The 20,287-nt window shown below is 48.9% G+C and overlaps 1 protein-coding gene across 1 annotated transcript; it reads left to right on the forward strand.

Moving 5' to 3' along the window:
• Positions 1 to 34: 34 nt before the first annotated feature.
• KRTCAP2 (keratinocyte associated protein 2) lies at positions 35 to 8,907 on the forward strand. Its single transcript, XM_066261927.1, is given in 6 exon segments — positions 35 to 109; positions 112 to 157; positions 462 to 616; positions 740 to 803; positions 8,456 to 8,522; positions 8,761 to 8,907. Coding segments are annotated over 6 exon segments (489 nt in total). The 5' UTR covers positions 35 to 73; the 3' UTR covers positions 8,882 to 8,907.
• Positions 8,908 to 20,287: the final 11,380 nt, after the last annotated feature.

Consider the following 20,287-nt stretch of genomic DNA (forward strand, 5'->3'; position numbering starts at 1 on the left):
GGCGCTACGTACAGGTGCCAGAGGGAGAAAAAGGGAGACGTGGAGGATGAAAGTTTGAGCTGGGTGCTGACGCATGCGCACAGGCAACTGCTCCCGGTTCGTCTCCCCTCTTTCTTGGCCGGAGTCGTGTATTGGACCCACGAGCAGAACGTGATGGGTAACGGGACCGGCGGGGTCCTCCGGACGGACTAGTGGGGGTCGGAGATGGGGCGGGCCAGCTTTCCTGGTCCTCTCCCCGCAGAGCTGACGTGTCCTGGTTTCCAGGGGGCGGGCCAAAATTTGCACGCGACCGGAGGGTGCCGGGCGTCCCGAGCTGAGGAATTCCTGAGGGTCGCCGTGGGGAGCCATACTCCTTAATGCTTGGAAGTGGTCGGGCCCTCGAACTCCGGGACCTGTCGAATCTGCCTACGGCTCCTGGAGCGAGGATCGGGCCTGACTTTCCGTTTTTCTCATCCCTCCAGTGGTGGGTACGGGCACCTCGTTGGCGCTGTCCTCCCTCCTGTCTCTGCTGCTCTTCGCTGGGATGCAGATGTACAGCCGCCAGCTGGCCTCCACCGAGTGGCTCACCATCCAAGGCGGCATGCTTGGCTCCGGCCTTTTCGTCTTTTCTCTCACTGTATCCTCCTGCAGTGGAGTGGGGAGAGGTGTTTGAGGGTAGGAAGGGTGGAGAGCCACGCAGGCTTGTGAGGATCCCATTACTCACACAGCTCTGCCCTACTCCTTAATTCCTTCAACCCAGGCCTTCAATAATCTGGAGAATATTGTCTTTGGCAAAGGATTCCAAGCAAAGATCTTCCCTGAGAGTAAGTGAAAACTAGGGGTTGGGAATTTGAACCCTCCTCTCTAATCTTCCCCAATATGATACTGAGCTTCCAGGTGCTAGAAGGTAAAGATTGTTTAGGAGAAGGAAATATGATAATAAGACTGTAAACAAGTGATACTTTAGGATCTAGCACTTTATGTAGCTCATGGAATTGGAGCTGGAAAAGGTCTCTGAAAGCAAGAAACACAGTGCCTTTTGTCTAGTTCGGAATGTTTGAGGAGAGCAGGCAAGTTTGGACTTCTTTTTTCCAGAAAGGGAGGGAGAGAAAAGCATCAACTCGTTCCACATAGTTGTCCATCTATTGATAGCTTCTCATACATGCTTTGACCAGGGATCAATTTGGTGACCTTAGGCTCTAGTAGAGACCTCAGCACTCCAGGCTGATGCTCTGTTCACTGCACCACCACTGGTCAGGTGGACCTGTTTTTTTGTTTTGTTTTGTTTTTGTATTTTTTTTCTGAAGTTGGAAACGTGGAGGCAGTCAGACATACTCTCGCATATGCCTGACCGGGATCCACCCGGCATGCCCACCAGGGGGCGATGCTCTGTTGCAACCAGAGCCATTCTAGCGCCGGAGGCAGAGACCACAGAGCCATCCTCAGCGCCCAGGCCAACTTTGCTTCAATGGAGCCTTGGCTGCGGGAGGGGAAAAGAGAGACAGAGAGGAAGGAGAAGGGGAGGGGTGGAGAAGCAGACGCTTCTCCTGTGTGCTCTGGCTGGGAATTGAACCCGGGATTCCTACACGCCAGGCTGACACTCTACCACTGAGCCATCTGACCAGAGCCAGGTTGGACCTGTTTTGCATACATCCATGGGGAGGTGTTTTTGTTCCCACCAGAAGCAGCAGCAGGAAGGACCAAGGTCATTGAGGGGTTCTGGTATGAAACTGACCCAATATTTAGTGAATTAAGGTTATTTTGAAGAGCCTAGCCTGACTGGGCGGTATTGTAGTGGATAGAGCATCAGCCTGGAATGTTGAGCACCCAGGTTTTGAAGCCCTGACATTGCTGGCTTGAGTGCAGTTCACAAGCTTGAGCACAGGGTCGCCAGCTTGAGTGTGGGAAGGTCGCTGGCTTGAGTAAGGGGTCATTGGCTTGGCTGGAGCCCCCCACACCCATCAAGGCACGTGTGGGGAAGCAATCAATGAGCAACTACTGTGGTGGCACAGTAGATAAAGCATTTGACCTGAAATGTTGAGATTGATGGTTTGAGACTCTGGGCTTGCCTGGTCAAGGCAAGTGTGGGAGTTGGTGCTTCCTGCTCCTCCCCCCTTTTCTCTCTCTTCTCTCTAAAATGAATAAATAAAGTCTTAAAAAAAGATGAACAGACCTGTGGTGGCGCAGCGGATAAAACATCGACCTGGAACACTGAGGTCGCTGGTTCAAAACCCTGGGCTTGCTTGGTCAAAGCACATATGGGAGCTGATGCTTCCTGCTCCTCACCCCTTCTCTCTCTCTCTCTTTCTCTCTCTCTCTCTCTAAAATGAATAAATTAAAAAAAAGAAAGAACAACTAAGGTGCCGTAACTATGAGTTGATGCTGTCTCTCTCTCTTAAAAAGATTATTTTGAAGAATCTAAATATTACACCAAGTTTCTATGTCAGCAGGAGTCCTGATCAAATCAGAATAACTGTTAAGAGTGTTTCCTGTTTGAATTTTTTCAAATTAATTTTTAGAGAGAAGAAGGGAGAGAGACAGAAACATCAATTTGTTCCTCCACTTATTCATGCCGTCATTGGTTGATTTTTGTATATGCCCTGATGAGAGATCGAACTTGAAACCTTGGGAGGACATTGTAAGCAACTGAACTCCCTGGCCAGGGCCATTTTGTGTCCTGTTTGAAATGATCCTTGTTATTGTTCATGTAATTGAGATTTGATGACTTAATTATTTATGGAGAATTAATTTCATAAAGCAAATTAGGCATCAAGGCCAGATCACACCAGGAATGCCACATGCTCAAAAATTGACAGCAGAGGCCCCTCAAAAGCCTCAGTGCGGGCAGCCAAGGCAACCTGGCCTGCATCTACTAGGACTCAGCCACCCCCTCCTCGCAACCAGCCCTGTGCCTCCACTGCCAGGCTGTTGTCAGCTCCCTCAGTGTCAAGGCAGAGATACTGGATGCTGAGCTGCTAGGACTGTGGGTGGCTGCAAGTTCTTGTCTTTAGCTTCCCCCTGCTGCCTACTGCTGCTGGCCCGCCTGCCACTTTTCCCCTGCTCTCGTTGCCTCATGAAGCCACTGGGACCCAATACACCTGCGTCATGGAGGAATATGGCTACACACACCTTTCTGCAGGAGAAATTCTTCGTGATGAATGGGGAAACTCAAGTTCACAGTATGGTGAACTCATTGAAAAGTACATTATTCCTGGCCAGATAGTTCAGTTGGTTAGAGCATCGTTCTGAAGTGCGGAGGTTGTTGGTTCGATCCCCAGTCTGGGTACAGACGGGAACAGATCAATGTTCCTGTCTCTCGCTATCTCTTTCCCTTTCACGCTCAAGTCAATAAATAAACATTAAAAAAATTTCATTAAAGATGGAAAGATTACCCTGGCTGTTTGGCTCAGTGGTAGAGCATTGGCCTGGCGTGCAGGAGTCCCGGGTTTGATTCCCAGCCAGGGCACACAGGAGAAGCGCCCATCTGCTTCTCCACCCCTCCCCCTCTCCTTCCTCTCTGTCTCTCTCTTCCCATCCCGCAGCCAAGGCTCCATTGGAGCAAAGTTGGCCCGGGCACTGAGGATGGCTCTGGTTGCAACAGAGCAACACCCCAAATGGGCAGAGCATCCCCCTGGTGGGCATGCCAGGTGGATCCCAGTCGGGCACATGCAGGAGTCTGTCTGACTGCCTCCCCGTTTCCAACTTCAGAAAAATACAAAAAAAAAAAAAAAAAAAAGATGGAAAGATTGTCAGTTGAGATAACCATCAGTTTAAAAATTTTTTTGAGAGAGAGACACAGGAAGGGAGAGAGATGAGAAGCATCAACTCGTAGTTGCGGCACCTTAGCTGTTCATTGGTTGCTTCTCATAACGTTCCTTGACAGGGGGGCTCCAGCTGAGCCAGTGACCCCTTGTTCAGGCCAGCAACCATGGGAGCATGTTGATGATCGCATGCTCAGCTGGCAACCCTGTGCTTAAGGTGGTGACCTCAGGGTTTTGAACTTGGGACTTCAGCATCCCAGGTTGACACTGTCCACTGCACCACCACGAGTCAGGCTTAAAAAAAATTTTTTTTTAATTGATTTGAGAGAGAGGAAGGGAGAGAGAGAGAGGCATCAACTCATTCCACTTAGTTGTTCCATTTAGCTGTGTACTCATGAATTGCTTCTTGTACGTGCCATGACGGGGTCAAACACACGATCTTGGTGTGCTGAGATGACGCTTTATCCACTGAGCCACTCAGCCAGAACCGTCAGGTTTTTATATATTTTTTAAAGATTTTATTTATTCATTTTAAAGAAGAGAGAGAGAGAGAGAGAGAGAAGGGAGGAGGAGCAAGAAGCACCAACTCCCACATGTGCCCCGACCGGGCAAGCCCGGGGCCTCGAGCCGGCAACCCCAGCGTTCCAGGTCAATGCTCCATCTGCTGTGCCACCACAGGTCAGGCCAAAGATTTTATTAGCCTGACCTGTGGTGGTGCAATGGATAAAGCGTCGGCCTGGAACGCTGAGGTTGCCATTTCGAAACCCTGGGCTTGCCTGGTCAAGGCACATAATGGGAATTGATGCTTCCTGCTCCTCCCCCCTTTTCTCTCTCTCTCTCTCTCTCTCTCTCTCTCTCTCTCTCTCTCTTTTCTCTCAAAACAAATAAATAAAGTCTTTTTAAAAAGTTAAATATTTGGCCCTGGCCGGTTGGCTCAGTGGTAGAGCGTCGGCCTAGCGTGCGGAGGACCCGGGTTCGATTTCCGGCCAGGGCACACAGGAGAAGCGCCCATTTGCTTCTTCACCCCTCTGCTGCGCTTTTCTCTCTGTCTCTCTCTTCCCCTCCCGCAGCTAAGGCTCCATTGGAGCAAAGATGGCCCGGGCGCTGGGGATGGCTCCTTGGCCTCTGCCCCAGGCGCTAGAGTGGCTCTGGTCGCAATATGGCGACGCCCAGGATGGGCAGAGCATCGCCCCCTGGTGGGCAGAGCATCGCCCCTGGTGGGCGTGCCGGGTGGATCCCGGTCGGGCGCATGCGGGAGTCTGTCTGACTGTCTCTCCCTGTTTCCAGCTTCAGAAAAATGAAAACAACAACAACAAAAAAAAAATAAAAAAAAATAAAAAAAAAATAAAAAGTTAAATATTTATTCATTTTAGAAAGAGGAGAGAGAGAGAAAGGGGGTGTGTGGAGGAATGGGAAGCATCAACTCATAATTGCTTCCCATATATGTGCCTTGACCAGGCAAGCTCAGGGTTCTGAACTAGTGACCTCAGTGTTCCAGGTCAACGCTTTATCCACTGTGCCACCATAGGTCAGGCAAACCATCACTTTTTATTTATTTATTTATTTATTTATTTTACAGAGACAGAGAGAGAGAGAGTGAGGGATAGACAGAGACAGACAGAGTGAGGGATAGACAGAGACAGACAGACAAGAACGAAGAGATGAGAAGCATCAATCATTAGTTTTTCGTTGCGCATTGCGATACCTTAGTTGTTCATTGATTGCTTTCTCACCTGTGCCTTGACCTCGCCTTCAGACCAAGTAACCCCTTGCTTGAGCCAGTGACCATGGGTCCAAGCTGGTGAGCTTTGCTCAAATCAGATGAGCCGCCGCTCAAGCTGGCGACCTTGGGGTCTCGAACCTGGGTCCTCAGCATCCCAGTCCGATGCTCTATCCACTGCGCCACCACCTGGTCAGGCAAACCATCACTTTTTTAAGGAGGGAAATGGATTAGACAATGGGTGCCAATGATCAGAATAATAATTGTATTTTAAGAATACTTTTTAAAAAAGATTTTATTTATTGACTTTTTAGAGAGAGAGAGAAAAAGGTGGTGGGGTGGGGGAGCCAGAAGCATCAACTCTTAGTTGCTTTGACCAGGCAAGCTTAGGGCCTTGAACCAGCAACCTCAGCATTATTCCAGGTCATCACTGTATCCACTGTGCCACTGCAGGTCAGGTCTTTTTTATTTATTTATAGAATTGATTTTAGTGAGAGAGGAAAGGAGAGCAAGAGAGAGAGAGAGGGAGAGAGAGAGGGAGAGAGAGAGAGAGAGAGAGAGAGAGAGAGAGACAGGAACATTGATCTGTTCCTGTAGGTGTCCTGACTGGGGATTGAACCAGCAACCTCTGCACTTTGGCACAGTGGTCTAACTAACTGAGCTATCACACCAGGGCAAAAGAATAAATTTTTTTTTTAAATTTTAATGAGAGGAGGAGAGATAGACTCCTGCATGTGCCCAATCTGGCAACCCCTGTCTTGGGCCAGTGTTCGAATTAACTGAGATATTTTTAGAGCTTGAAGCTGATGTGCTGCAATCAATGGGCTGTCCTTAGTGCCTGGGGCCATGCTTGAACCAATCAAGCCACTGGCTGCGGGTGGGGAAGAGGGTGAGAAGTGGGAGAGGGTAGGGGAGAGAAGCAGATGGTCGCTTCTCCTGTGTGCCATGCCTGGGAATCAAACCTGGGACATCCATATGCCTGGCCAATGTTCTTTCCACTTAGCAAATTGGCCAAGACCAGAAGAATAAATTCTTGAGAGCTTGTGTGGAAGTTCTAGCAGGGGAATGCAACTACTCTTATACCCGTGACTGGAGAACAGTCCTCTCTTTTATCAGAGAAGGTCGTCCTCTTCGAGCGCACAGCTTCGGGAAGGACGCACATGGAGTGGTGAGGGAGGAAGGGAACACCCACCTGTCCAGCTGGATCAGCCGAATCAACCCCGGTGATCAGTGGGGTGACAGATGTCACAGCCAGATCACCCTCGCATCCAAGAATAAATTCTTTTTTTTTTTTTTTTTTCTTTCCAGAGACAGAGAGAGAGTCAGAGGGATAGACGGGGACAGACAGATAGGAACGGAGACAGATGAGAAGCATCAATCATTAGTTTTTCGTTGCGCGTTGTGACTTCCTAGTTGTTCATTGATTGCTCTCTCACATGTGCCCCGACCGCGGGCCTTCAGCAGACCGAGCAACCCCCCGCTGGAGCCAGCGACCCCGGGTCCAAGCCGGTGAGCTTTTTTGCTCAAGCCAGATGAGCCCGCACTCAAGCTGGCAACCCTGGGGTCTCGAACCTGGGTCCTTCCACATCCCAGTCCAATGCTCCATCCACTGCGCCACCGCCTGGTCAGGCCAAGAATAAATTCTTTTTTTTTTTTTTTTTTTTTTTTTTTTTTGTTTTTTTTTTTGTTTTGCTTTTTTTAAGATTTTATTTATTCATTATAGAGAGGAGAGAGAGAGAGAGAGAGAGGAGAGAGAGAAGGGGGAGGAGCAGGAAGCATCAACTCCCATATGTGCCTTGACCAGGCAAGCCCAGGGTTTTGAACCAGCAACCTCAGCATTTCCAGGTTGACACTTTATCCACTGCGCCACCACAGGTCAGGCCAAGAATAAATTCTTGATTGATAGGTTTCCAAGAAATGAAGACAACCTTCAAGGTTGGAACAAGATCATGGAGAGAAGGCAGATTTATTTAAGAAGATTTAAAAATCACTGCACTTTGGTCAGAAAAGTAATAACTATGTCTCATAAATGTTTTTTTTTTTTAATTTTTTTAAGACTTTATTCCATTTTTAGAGAGGAGAGAGAGAGGCAGGGAGAGAGAGAGAAAGAGAGAAGGGGGAGGAGCAGGAAGCATCAACTCCCATGTGTGCCTTGACCAGGCAAGCCCAGGGTTTCGAACCAGCGACCTCAGCATTCCAGGTCGATGCTTTATCCACTGCGCCACCGCAGGTCAGGCCTATGTCTTATAAATGTTAAAGAAATTGCCAGCAGATGCCATGTTGTTGAAGCCTCCATTTGGTAGAATAAGGGTTTATCACTTGTCCTCCAGGTCTTGCTCTCTAGCTCTGTTGTAAGCTTCCAGAGCTCCTTCCATTTACCAGCTCCAGGACCTCTGTTTTATTTTGTTTCCATATGAATTGTTTATATTTACTTGTATAAGAAATCTTTGTTGTGGGGCAGGGTTCTTGGCCCTCTTTACCTGCCGTGTTCTCCCCAACTGGCCGGTGGTGCTTGCCCTTGCTTCCTGCCCTCCCAGCTCCCCAGGCCTGCTCTCTAGGCAGCCTGAGACCTGTCCTGCCACCATGGGCGTGTGTGTCCTGGCACTCTGCTCTCCATCCGATGTCCAGGGAGTGAGGCCCTCAGCCTCCACTATCGACCAGTTTAATGAATTGATCCCCACTGTCTGGCTTCTATTGAAAAGGCCCTGACCCTGCTCCCCAAATGGGAACAAGCCTTGCCCTTCAGGCTCTGCTATCACTTTCCTTTTCTCCAGAAGAAAGCCAGGAGAGGAAAGCTAAGTGATACTTGGGGCAGAGCTGGTGATGAGCATGCCTGTCCTACCACCTTGTCCTGGGCGTCATTAACGGCCATCTGAGGTTCTGCTGTTATTAGCTCCAAGATTCAGAAGGCCCCAGATTTCTCCTAGACGTCACGTATGATGCCTGGTATTTCCATTCTGACCTCTCCCCTTCTTGTCCCCTCTTATCTCCCCAGTTCTCTTCTGTCTCCTGTTGGCTCTTTTTGCTTCTGGCCTCATCCACCGTGTCTGTGTCACCACCTGGTAAGTGCCTGACAGCTGGTTAATGGGTACAGTATCCTGTCCTTTGGCCCTGGATCCTCCTGTGATGGTTCCATCCTTCCCCATACCTTCCTCCCTCCCTCTCTCTCCTTTTTTCCCCCTCCCCCGTTTTGCTAAACCTCAGCCTGGATTCTTTCCCTGGTGCTCGTGTCTGCCCTGAGAGGCACCAGGCTGGCAGCATGCCCACTGATGCTGTGACCTTTTTGTCTTTACCCTGTAGCTTCATCTTCTCCATGGTTGGCCTGTACTACATCAACAAGATCTCCTCCACTATGTATCAGGCAACAGCTCCAGTCCTCACACCAGCCAAGGTCACTGGCAAGGGCAAAAAGAGAAACTGAATATCCAATAAAGTTGATTCTTTGTAGCTCTGTGAGCTGTGATAAAGCGGTGACCCTCTTCTGCCAGTGACTGCATAGGTGTACAAAACATTAGGGCACATAGGTACCTGATGTTTTCAGAATTGGGAATGGTGGGGTTTTCCACCAAAGTTTATTTTTACCAAATATTTATGGAGTGCCATGAGTGGCTAAGTACTCTGCTAGGTACTGGAGTGGCGTATTGCTTGTGTTTCACGGAAGAAAAGTGCACCAATGATCTGCAGACTTGACTTTTGGAAAAAGGGGTAAAGGCTGCAGTGCAGGAAGGAAGAACCTCAGAACTGGAATAGATCTTGGAATAGAAGAATAAAGAAAGGCTCCTTGCTGCCATCCTTCCTCATGAGGTTCCGTTTACACCTGCGGGGGCCTTGTTACTCCCAGCTTCCCACTCAGCAAATGAGCCCCTGCCCATTCTGCTCCGTGTCTGTGTGTGGGATTTCCTGCTGATGTTGCCCACCTAGGCTGGTCTCTTCTAGCCCAGCATGGACATACGATGCCTGTATTTAGAAAGACTCCCAAGGGTGATGATCATTGCCCCATCCCCTTTGTTCTGCTGCCTTCATTTTCCTCCTGTTTTCGTAGCCAATAGATTAGGAACTTCCCAAGTTTTAGCAAAGTATATAAAACGATAGAGACAAGGCTGTCAACCTTGGAGGCACCATTGAAAGGAAATGAGGGACCTGGCCGGTTGGCTCCGTGGTAGAGTGTTGGCCTGGCGTGTTGGGGACCCGGGTTCGATTCCTGGCCAGGGCACATAGGAGAGGCGCCCATTTGCTTCTCCACCCCCCCCCCTCCTCTCTGTCTCTTTCCCTCCCGTAGCCAAGGCTCCATTGGAGCGAGGATGGCACGGGCGCTGGGGATGGCTCCTTGGCCTCTGCCCCAGGTGCTAGAGTGGCTCTGGTTGCGGCAGAGCAACGCCCCTGGTGGGCGTGCCGGGTGGATCCCGGTCGGGCGCATGCGGGAGTCTGTCTGACTGTCTCTCCCCGTTTCCAGCTTCAGAAAAATACAAAAAAAGAAAAAAGAAAGGAAATGAGAGGGGGCCCCTTGCGTTCTACTCTGTGCTCTGCCAGGAGGGGCACTTCTGTCCAGAATACCTGTCCTGAGGACACCTAGGCACCCGCCCTCCTGATGGGTGGTGTGGGCTTTTGAGTGTGCACAGGGCCTTGGTCAGTTTTGTGTTAGCAGTTCCTAATAATGGGCAAAGACTGGTTGGTTGATCGAAAGAACCCGCCCTTCTAGAACAGAAAATCCTGTATGTGAGATGTGCCTATTGTGAGGGAAGAAGACCTAATGAAGATGAAGTGAGTCAGAGAAGTTCTTGTTATAAATTATAGCCCCCCCCCACCTCCTCTAATTAGAGACTCACCCCAACCTACTTATTCCCATTTGTGGCCTGAATCCCAAACCCTTCTGTCACTAGACTGCTGGAGTTCTATGCAGTTTACCCAGGATTCCTGTAGAGGGCGCATCAGCTCATCTCCCGGAGACTGGCAACCCCTCTCCCCTGCAAGCCCATCCTGAGGGCTGGGGAGGATTGTTGCTCCCGTGGATGCCAACCTTGGAGGACCCAAAAGACCAGCTTGGGAGTGCTGAAGCCTGAATCGAGTGTCCTTCCCTAGTCTGGGAGCAGAGATGAAGAGTTCATTGGAGACCAGAGCCTCCCTGAGAGAATTCCAGCCCTAGACTCCAACTTATCTAGTTATGGTCTGGGAGTTGCAGTATGTGAGACCCTCTGAGGGAGGAGGAGAGGTTGTCCAAAGTGGGCTGTGGACCTATGGAGAAGCTGGGTTGGATCTGGGTCTCACTCTGTCAAACCTTGACTTTCTCCTGACCTGGGGTGGGAGCAATGGGCAGAGGGTCAGGTCCAGGCCAGGTGAGCATAGTCACAGCTGGGAGTATCTGGCCACCTGAGGGCACCTTGTCTCCCAAGATGAGAGCAAAGGTGGGGCCAGGCTAGGGGAGGGGAGGGAGGAGCTGGTGAGCAGGTGCCAGGGCATCTGCGTAGGCACCCAGTACAGCAGATGGCCCAGCAATAATAATCCCTTCCTCAGGGAATGCATTTACAAGGCAGGTTGGCGCCAATCTTGGTCCTCCACCCAGCCTATCTCTGGGGTGCCTAGTTGCAGGCGGCGGGCAACACCAGACCTACTAGTTAACCCTGGCAAGGGTATCCCATCTGCCTGATCACCATCATTAAGTTAGGGGGCGGGATGCCATCATGGCTTCTGGAGGCCTGAAGGTGAGAAAGGCAAAGGTGCTAACCTCTTGGCCCCTGGCCTGGGGGAGGGAGGGGGGCTCCCACTCCTGGAGGACAGAGGGAAGCCAGATGTTTCCTCCAGCCTCCTGCTCCCTAACACGTGGCCCTGACACCAGAGCCTTGCTCCAGAAACGAGTAAATAATACAAGGGAAGGGAATGTGAATGGGGAGGCTGGCCCAGTAGGATGCTCCCTGAGGCAGGAGGTGACAGCACCAAGGAGAGGGCAGGGTGTGAGACAGGTCAAGAAGCCTCCCCAGCCCTGCAGAGGCTGGACTTCCTTTGGACTGGCACTGGCAAGAGGGGATGCCTTGCATGTAGGGCACATGAGAGGGTCAGGACAGGGTGGGGGTGCTCAGGGCAGGCACGGAGGGGGAGTCTATGCCAAGCCAGCCCTTTCCGGCCCTTATTGTCCTTGGTGAGAACAGGACGCAGTCTCATTCCCACTGCCCACCCCTCCTCCAGCTCTGCTCCCTGGGGAATGAAGAAGGATGTTGGGAAACTAGAGTGAGCCAGAGACTAGAGACAGAGATGCTGAGAGACACAGAGACAGACACAAAGGGGAAAATTTCAGTAAAAAGCAAACATTGAAGTTTATTGTGAGCCCAGCAGGCCCTAAGCACTGTGGGAACCACAAAAGAATGAGAAGCTGGAGGCCCTGCCCTCAGGGACCTCGGGGCTGGCCTGCCCTGGACGCAGTCCTCCTTGACTTAAGATCACCCACAGAACCACCATCTAAGCAAACAATGGCCTGAACCCTTGTGCAGGCACAGATGGTGGCAATTACTCTGCTTCAGATACATTTCTTTGCCTTCCTTTCAACAGACTGGAAGTTCATAATGGGGCAGGGCCAAGATCCTAGATCCCACCCAAACCTGAGAGCAAGCTGACCAAACAGGTTGCACTGTAATGCTGTTTGGCTGAGTTCCTATGGAGGCAGGGTGAGAGCCCCTAGTTGGCCCTGGAGTTAGGCACCCACCACCTGCTGCAGGAATTCCCTCTGGTACATTGTAGAGCTTTCACTCTGCTGTATAGAGTCAGCTGTTCCCACCCCAGACGCTGCAACCTGGAATGTGGACCAGGGGTTGGGGGGCTGGTACCCTTCCTTCTAACTCTTCTATTTGGGCCCACAGTTATCAGCAGATCCAGAGAGGGTTCAGTTCCCTTCAACTACTGAGGCTCCAGATAGGCTTTATTTTTGTTTTTTTCTTAAAAATTTTTTAGGCCCTGGGTGGTGCTCCTGGGTTTGTTTCCTGGTCAGGGCACACAAGAGAAACAACCATCTGCTTCTCTTCCCCCTCCCTCTCCTCCTTCTCTCCCTCTTCTCCCACAGAAGTAGCTTGATTGGTTTGAGTGTTGGCCCTGGGTGCTAAGGATAGCTTAGTTGGTCCTAGCATCAGCCTCAGGTGCTAAAAGTAGCTCGGTTGATTTGAGCATCAGCCCCAGACAGGGTTTGCTGGGTGGATCCTGGTTGGGGCACACATGAGAATCTGTCTGACTATCTCCCCTCCTCTCACCTAAAAAATGTTTTTTAAAATTTATTTTGAGAGAGACAAATATCAATTTATTGTTCCACTTATGCATTTATTGATTTTTAATTTTTTTTGTTTTGTTTTGTTTTTGTATTTTTCTGAAGCTGGAAACGGGGAGGCAGTCAGACAGACTCCCGCATGTGCCTGACTGGGATCCACCCGGCACGCCCACCAGGAGGCGATGCTCTGCCCATCTGGGGCATCGCTCTGTCGCAACCAGAGCCACTCTAGTGCCTGGGGCAGAGGCCAAGAAGCCATCCCCAGCGCCCGGGCCATCTTTTGCTCCAATGGAGCCTCGGCTGCGGGAGGGGAAAAGAGAGACAGAGAGGAAGGAGAGGGGGAGGGGTGGAGAACCAGATGGGCACCTCTCCTGTGTGCCCTGGCCGGGAATCGAACCCAGGACTTCTGCACGCCAGGCCGACGCTCTACCACTGAGCCAACTGGCCAGGGCGATTTTTAAATTTTTAAAAAAATTTTTAGCAAGAGAGGGAGACAGAGAGACATTCAGAGATGAGAAGCATCAACTCAAGCCTGACCAGGCGGTGGCACAGTGGATAGAGTGTTAGACTGGGACATGGGGGACCCAGGTTTGAAACCCCAAGGTCACCCAGCTTGAGCACGGGCTCATCCGGTTTGAGCAAGGCATACCAGCTTGAGCCCAAGGTCGCTGGCTTGAGCAAAGGGTCACTCGCTCTGCTGTATACCCGCCCCCCCGCCCCGCCCCCAATCAAGGCACATATGAGAAAGCAGTCAATGAACAACTAAGGTGCTGCAAGAAAGAATTGATGCCACTGAGGTTGCCGGTTCGAAACCCTGGGCTTGCCTGGTCAAGGCACATATGGGAGTTAATGCTTCCTGCTCCTCCCCTTTCCCTCTCACTCTCTCTCTCTCTCCCCTCTCTCTAAAAATCAATAAATAAAATATTAAAAAAAAAGAAAAGAAAATAAAGAATTGATGCTTCTCATCTCTCTCCCTTCCTGTCTGTCCCTGTCTATTCCTCCCTCCCTCTCCTCTCCTTCTTTCTTTCTCTCTCTCTCTCTCTCTGTTACACACACACACACACACACACACACACACAGAAGCATCAACTCATAGTTGCGGCACTTTAGTTCTTGACCAAGGGGCTCCAGCTGAGCCAGTGACCCTTGTTCAAGCTGGTGGCCTTGGGCTCAAGCTAGTGACCATGGGGTCATGTCTATGACCCCAGGCTCAAGCCAGTGACCCCGCACTCAGGCTGGTGAGCCTGTGCTTAACCTGGTGACCTTAGAGTTTCGAACCTGGGTCCTCAGTGTCCCAGGTTGACACTCTACCCACTACACCACCACCTGGCCAGGCCATTACTTGATTCTTTTATGTGCCCTGACTGGGGATAGAACCTACAACTGTGGTATATTGGGATGATGCTCTGACCAACTGAGCTATTTGACCAGGGCCCCAGATATGCTTTAAAATGAAGAAAAGCTGAGGCCTGACCTGTGGTGGCGCAGTGGATAAAGCATCGACCTGGAAATGCTGAGGTCGCCAGTTCGAAACCCTGGGCTTGCCTGGTCAAGGCACATATGGGAGTTGATGCTTCCTGCTCCTCCCCCTTCTCTCTCTCTCTCTCCTTTCTAAAATGAATAAAAATAAATAAATAAATAAATAAAATGAAGAAAAGCTGAGACATCTTTGAAATGTTTTTCAAATTGATACTTTTTTTTTAAAATACCAACTATTTTATTTTATTTATTTATTATTATTTTTCTTTACAGGGACAGAGAGAGAGAATCAGAGAGAGGGATAGATAGGGACAGACAGGAACGGAGAGAGATGAGAAGCATCAATCATCAGTTTTTCGTTGCAACACCTTAGTTGTTCATTGATTGCTTTCTCATATGTGCCTTGACTGCGGGCCTTCAGCAGACTGAGTAACCCCTTGCTTGGGCCAGCGACCTTGGGTCTAAGCTGGTGAGCATTTTTTTTTTTTATTTTGCTCAAACCAGATGAGCCCGCGCTCAAGCTGGCAACCTCGGGGTCTTGAACCTGGGTCCTCAGCATCCCAGTCCAATGCTCTATCCACTGCGCCACCGCCTGGTCAGGCCAAATTGATACTTTTTAACACAAAATCATAATACGATGTAATGATCGTGCTAGTCACAAGAACTTTACAGGATTTTTTTTTTTTTTTTTAGAGAAACAGGAAGCGAGAGATGAGAAGCATCAATTCTTTGTTGTAGCACCTTAGTTGTCCACTGATTGCTTTCTCATATGTGCCTTGATTGGGATACTCCCGCTGAGCCAGTGACCCCTTGCTCAAGTCAGCAACCTTTGGGCTTTCAAGCCAGTGACCATGGGGTCATGTCTGTGGTCTCACGCTCAAGCCAGTGACCTGCACTTAAGCTGGTGAGCTTGTGCTCAAGCCAGCAACCTCAGGGTTTCAAACCTGGTTCCTCTGCATCCCAGGAGGACACTCTATCCACTGCCCCACTGCCTGGTCCAGGCTCATTACAGGATTTTTAGAAATTTTCCTTCACAGGGAACTATAGACCCTATTTTATAATGTATAGTCTTATGATAGGCAGACCAGATTCATTGTATGATTCTTTCCACATTTGTATATATTTGAAAATTCCATAGTAAAAGTTAAATCACTTGTGCGACAAGTCCGTTCTTTCATTTCTATCAGAGAGTAACAGTGTGATGGTCTGTAACTACACTTGGAGATAACAACAGAAGTCTAAATTTGAGACCTTGTGGAACAATAAGTCCCGAGCTAAATTGTCCGGAAGGCCTGTGAGGAGAACTCCCCTCACCCCAAATATGGTGGAAGAGCAGGGGAAGTTTCCCTTACCCATTTCAGTCTGAGGCTGCACTGTTAAGAGGTACTAAAGATCTATTTGGCACAGCCTAGGATCCCACAAAAAAACCCTTGCACATACCCCTTCTTGGGCCAAGAGTTGCCATGAGGGCTGACTTCAGGCTGCTTCAAGAGAATTTCTGGGACTAAGGTGTGTGTATACACCTGTGTGGTAGATACTAGGAGTAATTTGGCAGGGAGAAACCCCTTCCTGTTCTCAGCCTCCAGCCCCCATTTCTAGCTCCTGTGACCAGGGCCTCCTTCTGACTCATAAATTTCAGGGTCAAGGAAATACGTATGTGGGACACTGGGGAAATCTTGAGTCTTGAAATCAGACAGACCTGAGTTTCTAGTATGGGCTCTGAACCTTACCAGATTAGGGTCATTGGGTAAGTTGAGTGACCTCTCTACCTTATATTCCTCAACTATAAAGTGGGAATAATAATACCTATGTCAAATTGTGGTAAAGATTTGAATTAAATAACAACGTGGAAGAGCCTAGCTAGTATAGTGCTTGACCTACCAGGTGTTTGACAAATGTTATTTACTTCTATGTGATGACAAAAACACCTTTAATTGAATATTTACCACTTGCCAGTGCATGTACTTAGTGCTTTACAGATAAATTCAGTTTCAATCTTCACATTAACCTTATTGCTACTCTTATTCTATGTGATACTTAATTTTATGTCTAAACTTGACTGGGCCACGGTGCCCAGATATTTGGTCAAACACTATTCCAGATGTTTCTGTGAGGGTGTTTTTGAGTGGAATTTACATTTAAAATATGAGTAAAGAAAATTGTCCACAATGTGGCTGGGCCTCATCGAATCCATTGAAGGCCTACAGTGAATAAAAGACCGCCCCCCCCCCCCCCCGCGCGCCCCCAGAGCAAGAGGGAACTCAGCAGCAGCAGGCCTTTGGACTTGAACTGCAACACATCTACCTCCATCTCAGTGGGGCCTTTCTGACTGTGCTGTGTTACATAGCACATTCTGTCACCCTTTAGCTCTTTACCTGGCTATATTTTTCTTCATAGTACTTCTCATTGCTTTATATATTAAATATTTGGTTGTTTCTTGTCTGTCTCTCACCTCTTCGTTGAAAGCAGGGAATTTGTCTGTTTTGTTCACTAGAACACTGCTTGAGGTCTAGTAGATGCTCAATACAAATATGTTAAAAGAAGAACCAAGTATCCCATTAGCAACCCACCACTGTCTTACTTTGAGCTCTTTGCTGAAACGGGTCCACCCTGCCTCAATTCCAAATTGCTGAATCCCCAGAATCAGCCAAATGTTCCTCTCAACTGGCAGGCCTGTTCCTGGTTGTTCCTCTCTCAGGCTATCTTCTTGTCCCATCGTGGTCTTCTCTAGCTTAACTTTCTCTAGGAATCCCTGACTCACCTAGCCCCTTCTCCAATCAGCAACAAGATCTCTGATCTACCATTTCCTCCTAAAGCCTGGCTATAATTCTGTAAGTATGTATTCTTGTTGATTACATATGTGTCCGTCCTGTCTCGCCAATGGAGCTGTGAGTGCCCTGAGGATAAGGACGGAGTCAACACAACCTGACCATTTGGAACCTTTGCCAAGGACCAGTAATCACACTTGAGCATACAGAAAGCTATACTGCCTGACATAATATACAGGAATGTGTAGGGGTCACCCACTTCTCTAAGGTGTGAAGATTTTGACCTGAGGGACTAACCCTATACTCCCCCCCAACACAAATACTTTGAAGGGGTTTTTATTATAATAGCCTGACCTGCTTTTCCAGCCTCTTTTCCTACCACTCCCCAGGAACAGTGGTGGGATTCAGCCGGTTCGCACCAGATCAGCAGAACCGATAACCAATTTTTTGCTGAGTTCGGTAAACCAGTTGTTAAAATGGCATTTGTAATCAGAGTTCTCTCTAAGGTGGGCAGCTGCCAATGTGGAAATCACAAATTTACATTCTTTATTCTCTTTTAATATTAATCTGTGCAACAGCGTATTCTAAGCACCCGTAGTAATGTTCATTCCGTCCACAGGTGAAAAAAATTGTAAGTGAGGATACCTATCAAGAAGCAATATGGAAATATCTTAAATAATAATTTTATTGTTTTTAGTCAGGTATTATTTAATATTTTAAAACATATTTATTAAAAAAAAAAAAAAAAGCCTGGGCCCTGGCCAGTTGGCTCAGCGGTAGAACGTCGGCCTGGCGTGCGGGGGGACCCGGGTTCGAATCCCGGCCAGGGCACATAGGAGAAGTGCCCATTTGCTTCTCCACCCCTCCCCCCTCCTTCCTCTCTGTCTCTCTCTTCCCCTCCCGCAGCCAAGACTCCACTGGAGCAAAGATGGCCCGGGCGCTGGGGATGGCTCCTTGGCCTCTGCCCCAGGCGCTGGAGTGGCTCTGGTCGCGGCAGAGCGACGCTCCGGAGGGTCAGAGCATCGCCCCCTGGTGGGCAGAGCGTTGCCCCTGGTGGGCGTGCCGGGTGGATCCCGGTCGGGCGCATGCGGGAGTCTGTCTGACTGTCTCTCCCTGTTTCCAGCTTCAGAAAAATACAAAAAATAAAAAATAAAAAAATAAAAAAAAGCCTGATCTGTGGTGGCGCAGTGGATAAAGCGTCAACCTGGAATGCTGAAGTCACGGGTTCGAAACCCTGCTCTTCTCTAATAAGGCACATATGGGAGTTGATGCTTCCTGCTCCTCCCCCCCTTCTCTCTCTCTCTCCTCTCTAAAATGAATAAATAAGTAAAGTTAAAAAAACATTTAAAATTTTAAAACATAACATAATACAGTTTTGTGTACCTCTTTTATTGTTCTTATTTAAGTACTAAATGCATGAAATAATAAACTACCTTTCAGTATAGTGTTTCGTTTATTCTTAAAATGGTCATTAGGGCAGAGAACTGGTTGTTAAATTATTTATTTATTTATTTTTTTTGTTTTTTGTTTTACAGGGATAGAGAGAGAGTCAGAGAGAGGGATAGATAGGGACAGACAGACAGGAATGGAGAGAGATGAGAAGCATCAATCATCAGTTTTTTGTTGTGACACCTTAGTTGTTCATTGATTGCTTTCTCATATGTGCCTTAACCATGGGCCTTCAGCAAGCTGAGCAACCCCTTGCTCGAGCCAGTGACCTTGGGCCCAAGCTGGTGAGCTTTTTGCTCAAACCAGATGAGCCCGAGCTCAAGCTGGTGACCTCAGGTCTCAAACGTGGGTCCTTCTGCATTCCAGTCCAACGCTCTATCCACTGCGCCACCGCCTGGTCAGGCTGGTTGTTAAATTATTTAAATCTGGCCCTGGCTGGTTGGCTCAGCGGTAGAGCGTCGGCCTGGCGTGCGGGAACCCGGGTTCGATTTCCGGCCAGGGCACATAGGAGAGGCGCCCATTTGCTTCTCCACCCCCTCCCCTCCTTCCTCTCTGTCTCTCTCTTCCCCTCCCGCAGCCAAGGCTCCATTGGAGCAAAGATAGCCCGGGCGCTGGGGATGGCTCCTTGGCCTCTGCCTTAGGCGCTGGAGTGGCTCTGGTCGCGGCAGAGTGACGCCCCGGAGGGGCAGAGCATCGCCCCTGGTGGGCGTGCCGAGTGGATCCCGGTCGGGCGCATGCAGGAGTCTGTCTGACTGTCTCTCCCCATTTCCAGCTTCAGAAAAATACAAAAAAAAAAAAAAAAATTTAAATCCCACTGCTGCCCAGTAAGTTGTCTTTGTCCCAGAAACAGCCACAGAGGATTACTCACCATGGATGCTCATGCCTCTGTACCTTTGTTCAGACTTTCCCTTGGCCTCACATGCCCCGCGTGACCTCCATCTGAACAACTCTTATTTATTTTTTTAGTACCAACTCCAGTGTCAGGGCCTTTGTGAAGCCTTCTGCCCAGCAAATTCCCTTTTCGTTGTATGTAATTTTGCATATTCCTTCATTTTCCATGCACTTTAGAAAGAAAGTTCCCAGATTTGGAATTTGTCTCCCTCTGAAACCTAAGCTTGCAAAAACAGAAAAGCCCAACAAGCATGAGTTTATCTTTCTGCGGAAATAACTTACATCAGAGGATGGTTTGGGACCTGACCAGGTCGTAGCTCAGTGGATAGAGCATTGAACAGGGATGCAGAGGACCCAGGTTCAAGACCCCGAGGTTGCCAGCTTGAGCGTGAGCTCATCTGGTTTGAGTAGGGCTCATCAGCTTGGACCCAAGGTCCCTGGCTCGAGCAAGGGGTTACTCGGTCTGCTGAAGGCCCACGGTCAAGGCACATGTGAGAGAGCAATCAATGAACAACTAAGGTGTCACAATGAAAAACTAATAATTGATGCTTCTCATCTCTCTCCATTCCTGTCTGTCTGTTGCTATCTATTCCAATCTCTCCTTCCTCTGACTCTCTCTTTGTCTCTGTAAAAAAAAAAAAAAAAAAAAAAAAAAAAAAAAAAAAAAAAAAAAAGATGGTTTGGGAATAATGGGAGGGAGGCTGCATCCTCAGCCCTGAGATGTAGCTAATGACAGCTATTCTTTACAAGAGTAACACCCATTATGTGCTTTCCAAATGCCTCAAATTAGTTTAAGTGCCCTACCTACACTATCTTATTTCATCTTGAGAGCAACCCCATCAAAGAGGATCGATTATTGATTCCATTGTACAACTGAAAAAACAGGCTCAGAGAAGCTAAGTTGCTTGCCCAAGACCATGTAGCCAAGTAAAGGAAAGTGCTGGGCCTGACCAGGTGGTGTCGCACTGGCATTGACCTGGAATGCTGATGACCC

The sequence above is a fragment of the Saccopteryx bilineata genome, chromosome 2 (assembly GCF_036850765.1).
Source record: "Saccopteryx bilineata isolate mSacBil1 chromosome 2, mSacBil1_pri_phased_curated, whole genome shotgun sequence".
Classification (NCBI taxonomy): Eukaryota; Metazoa; Chordata; class Mammalia; order Chiroptera; family Emballonuridae; genus Saccopteryx; species Saccopteryx bilineata.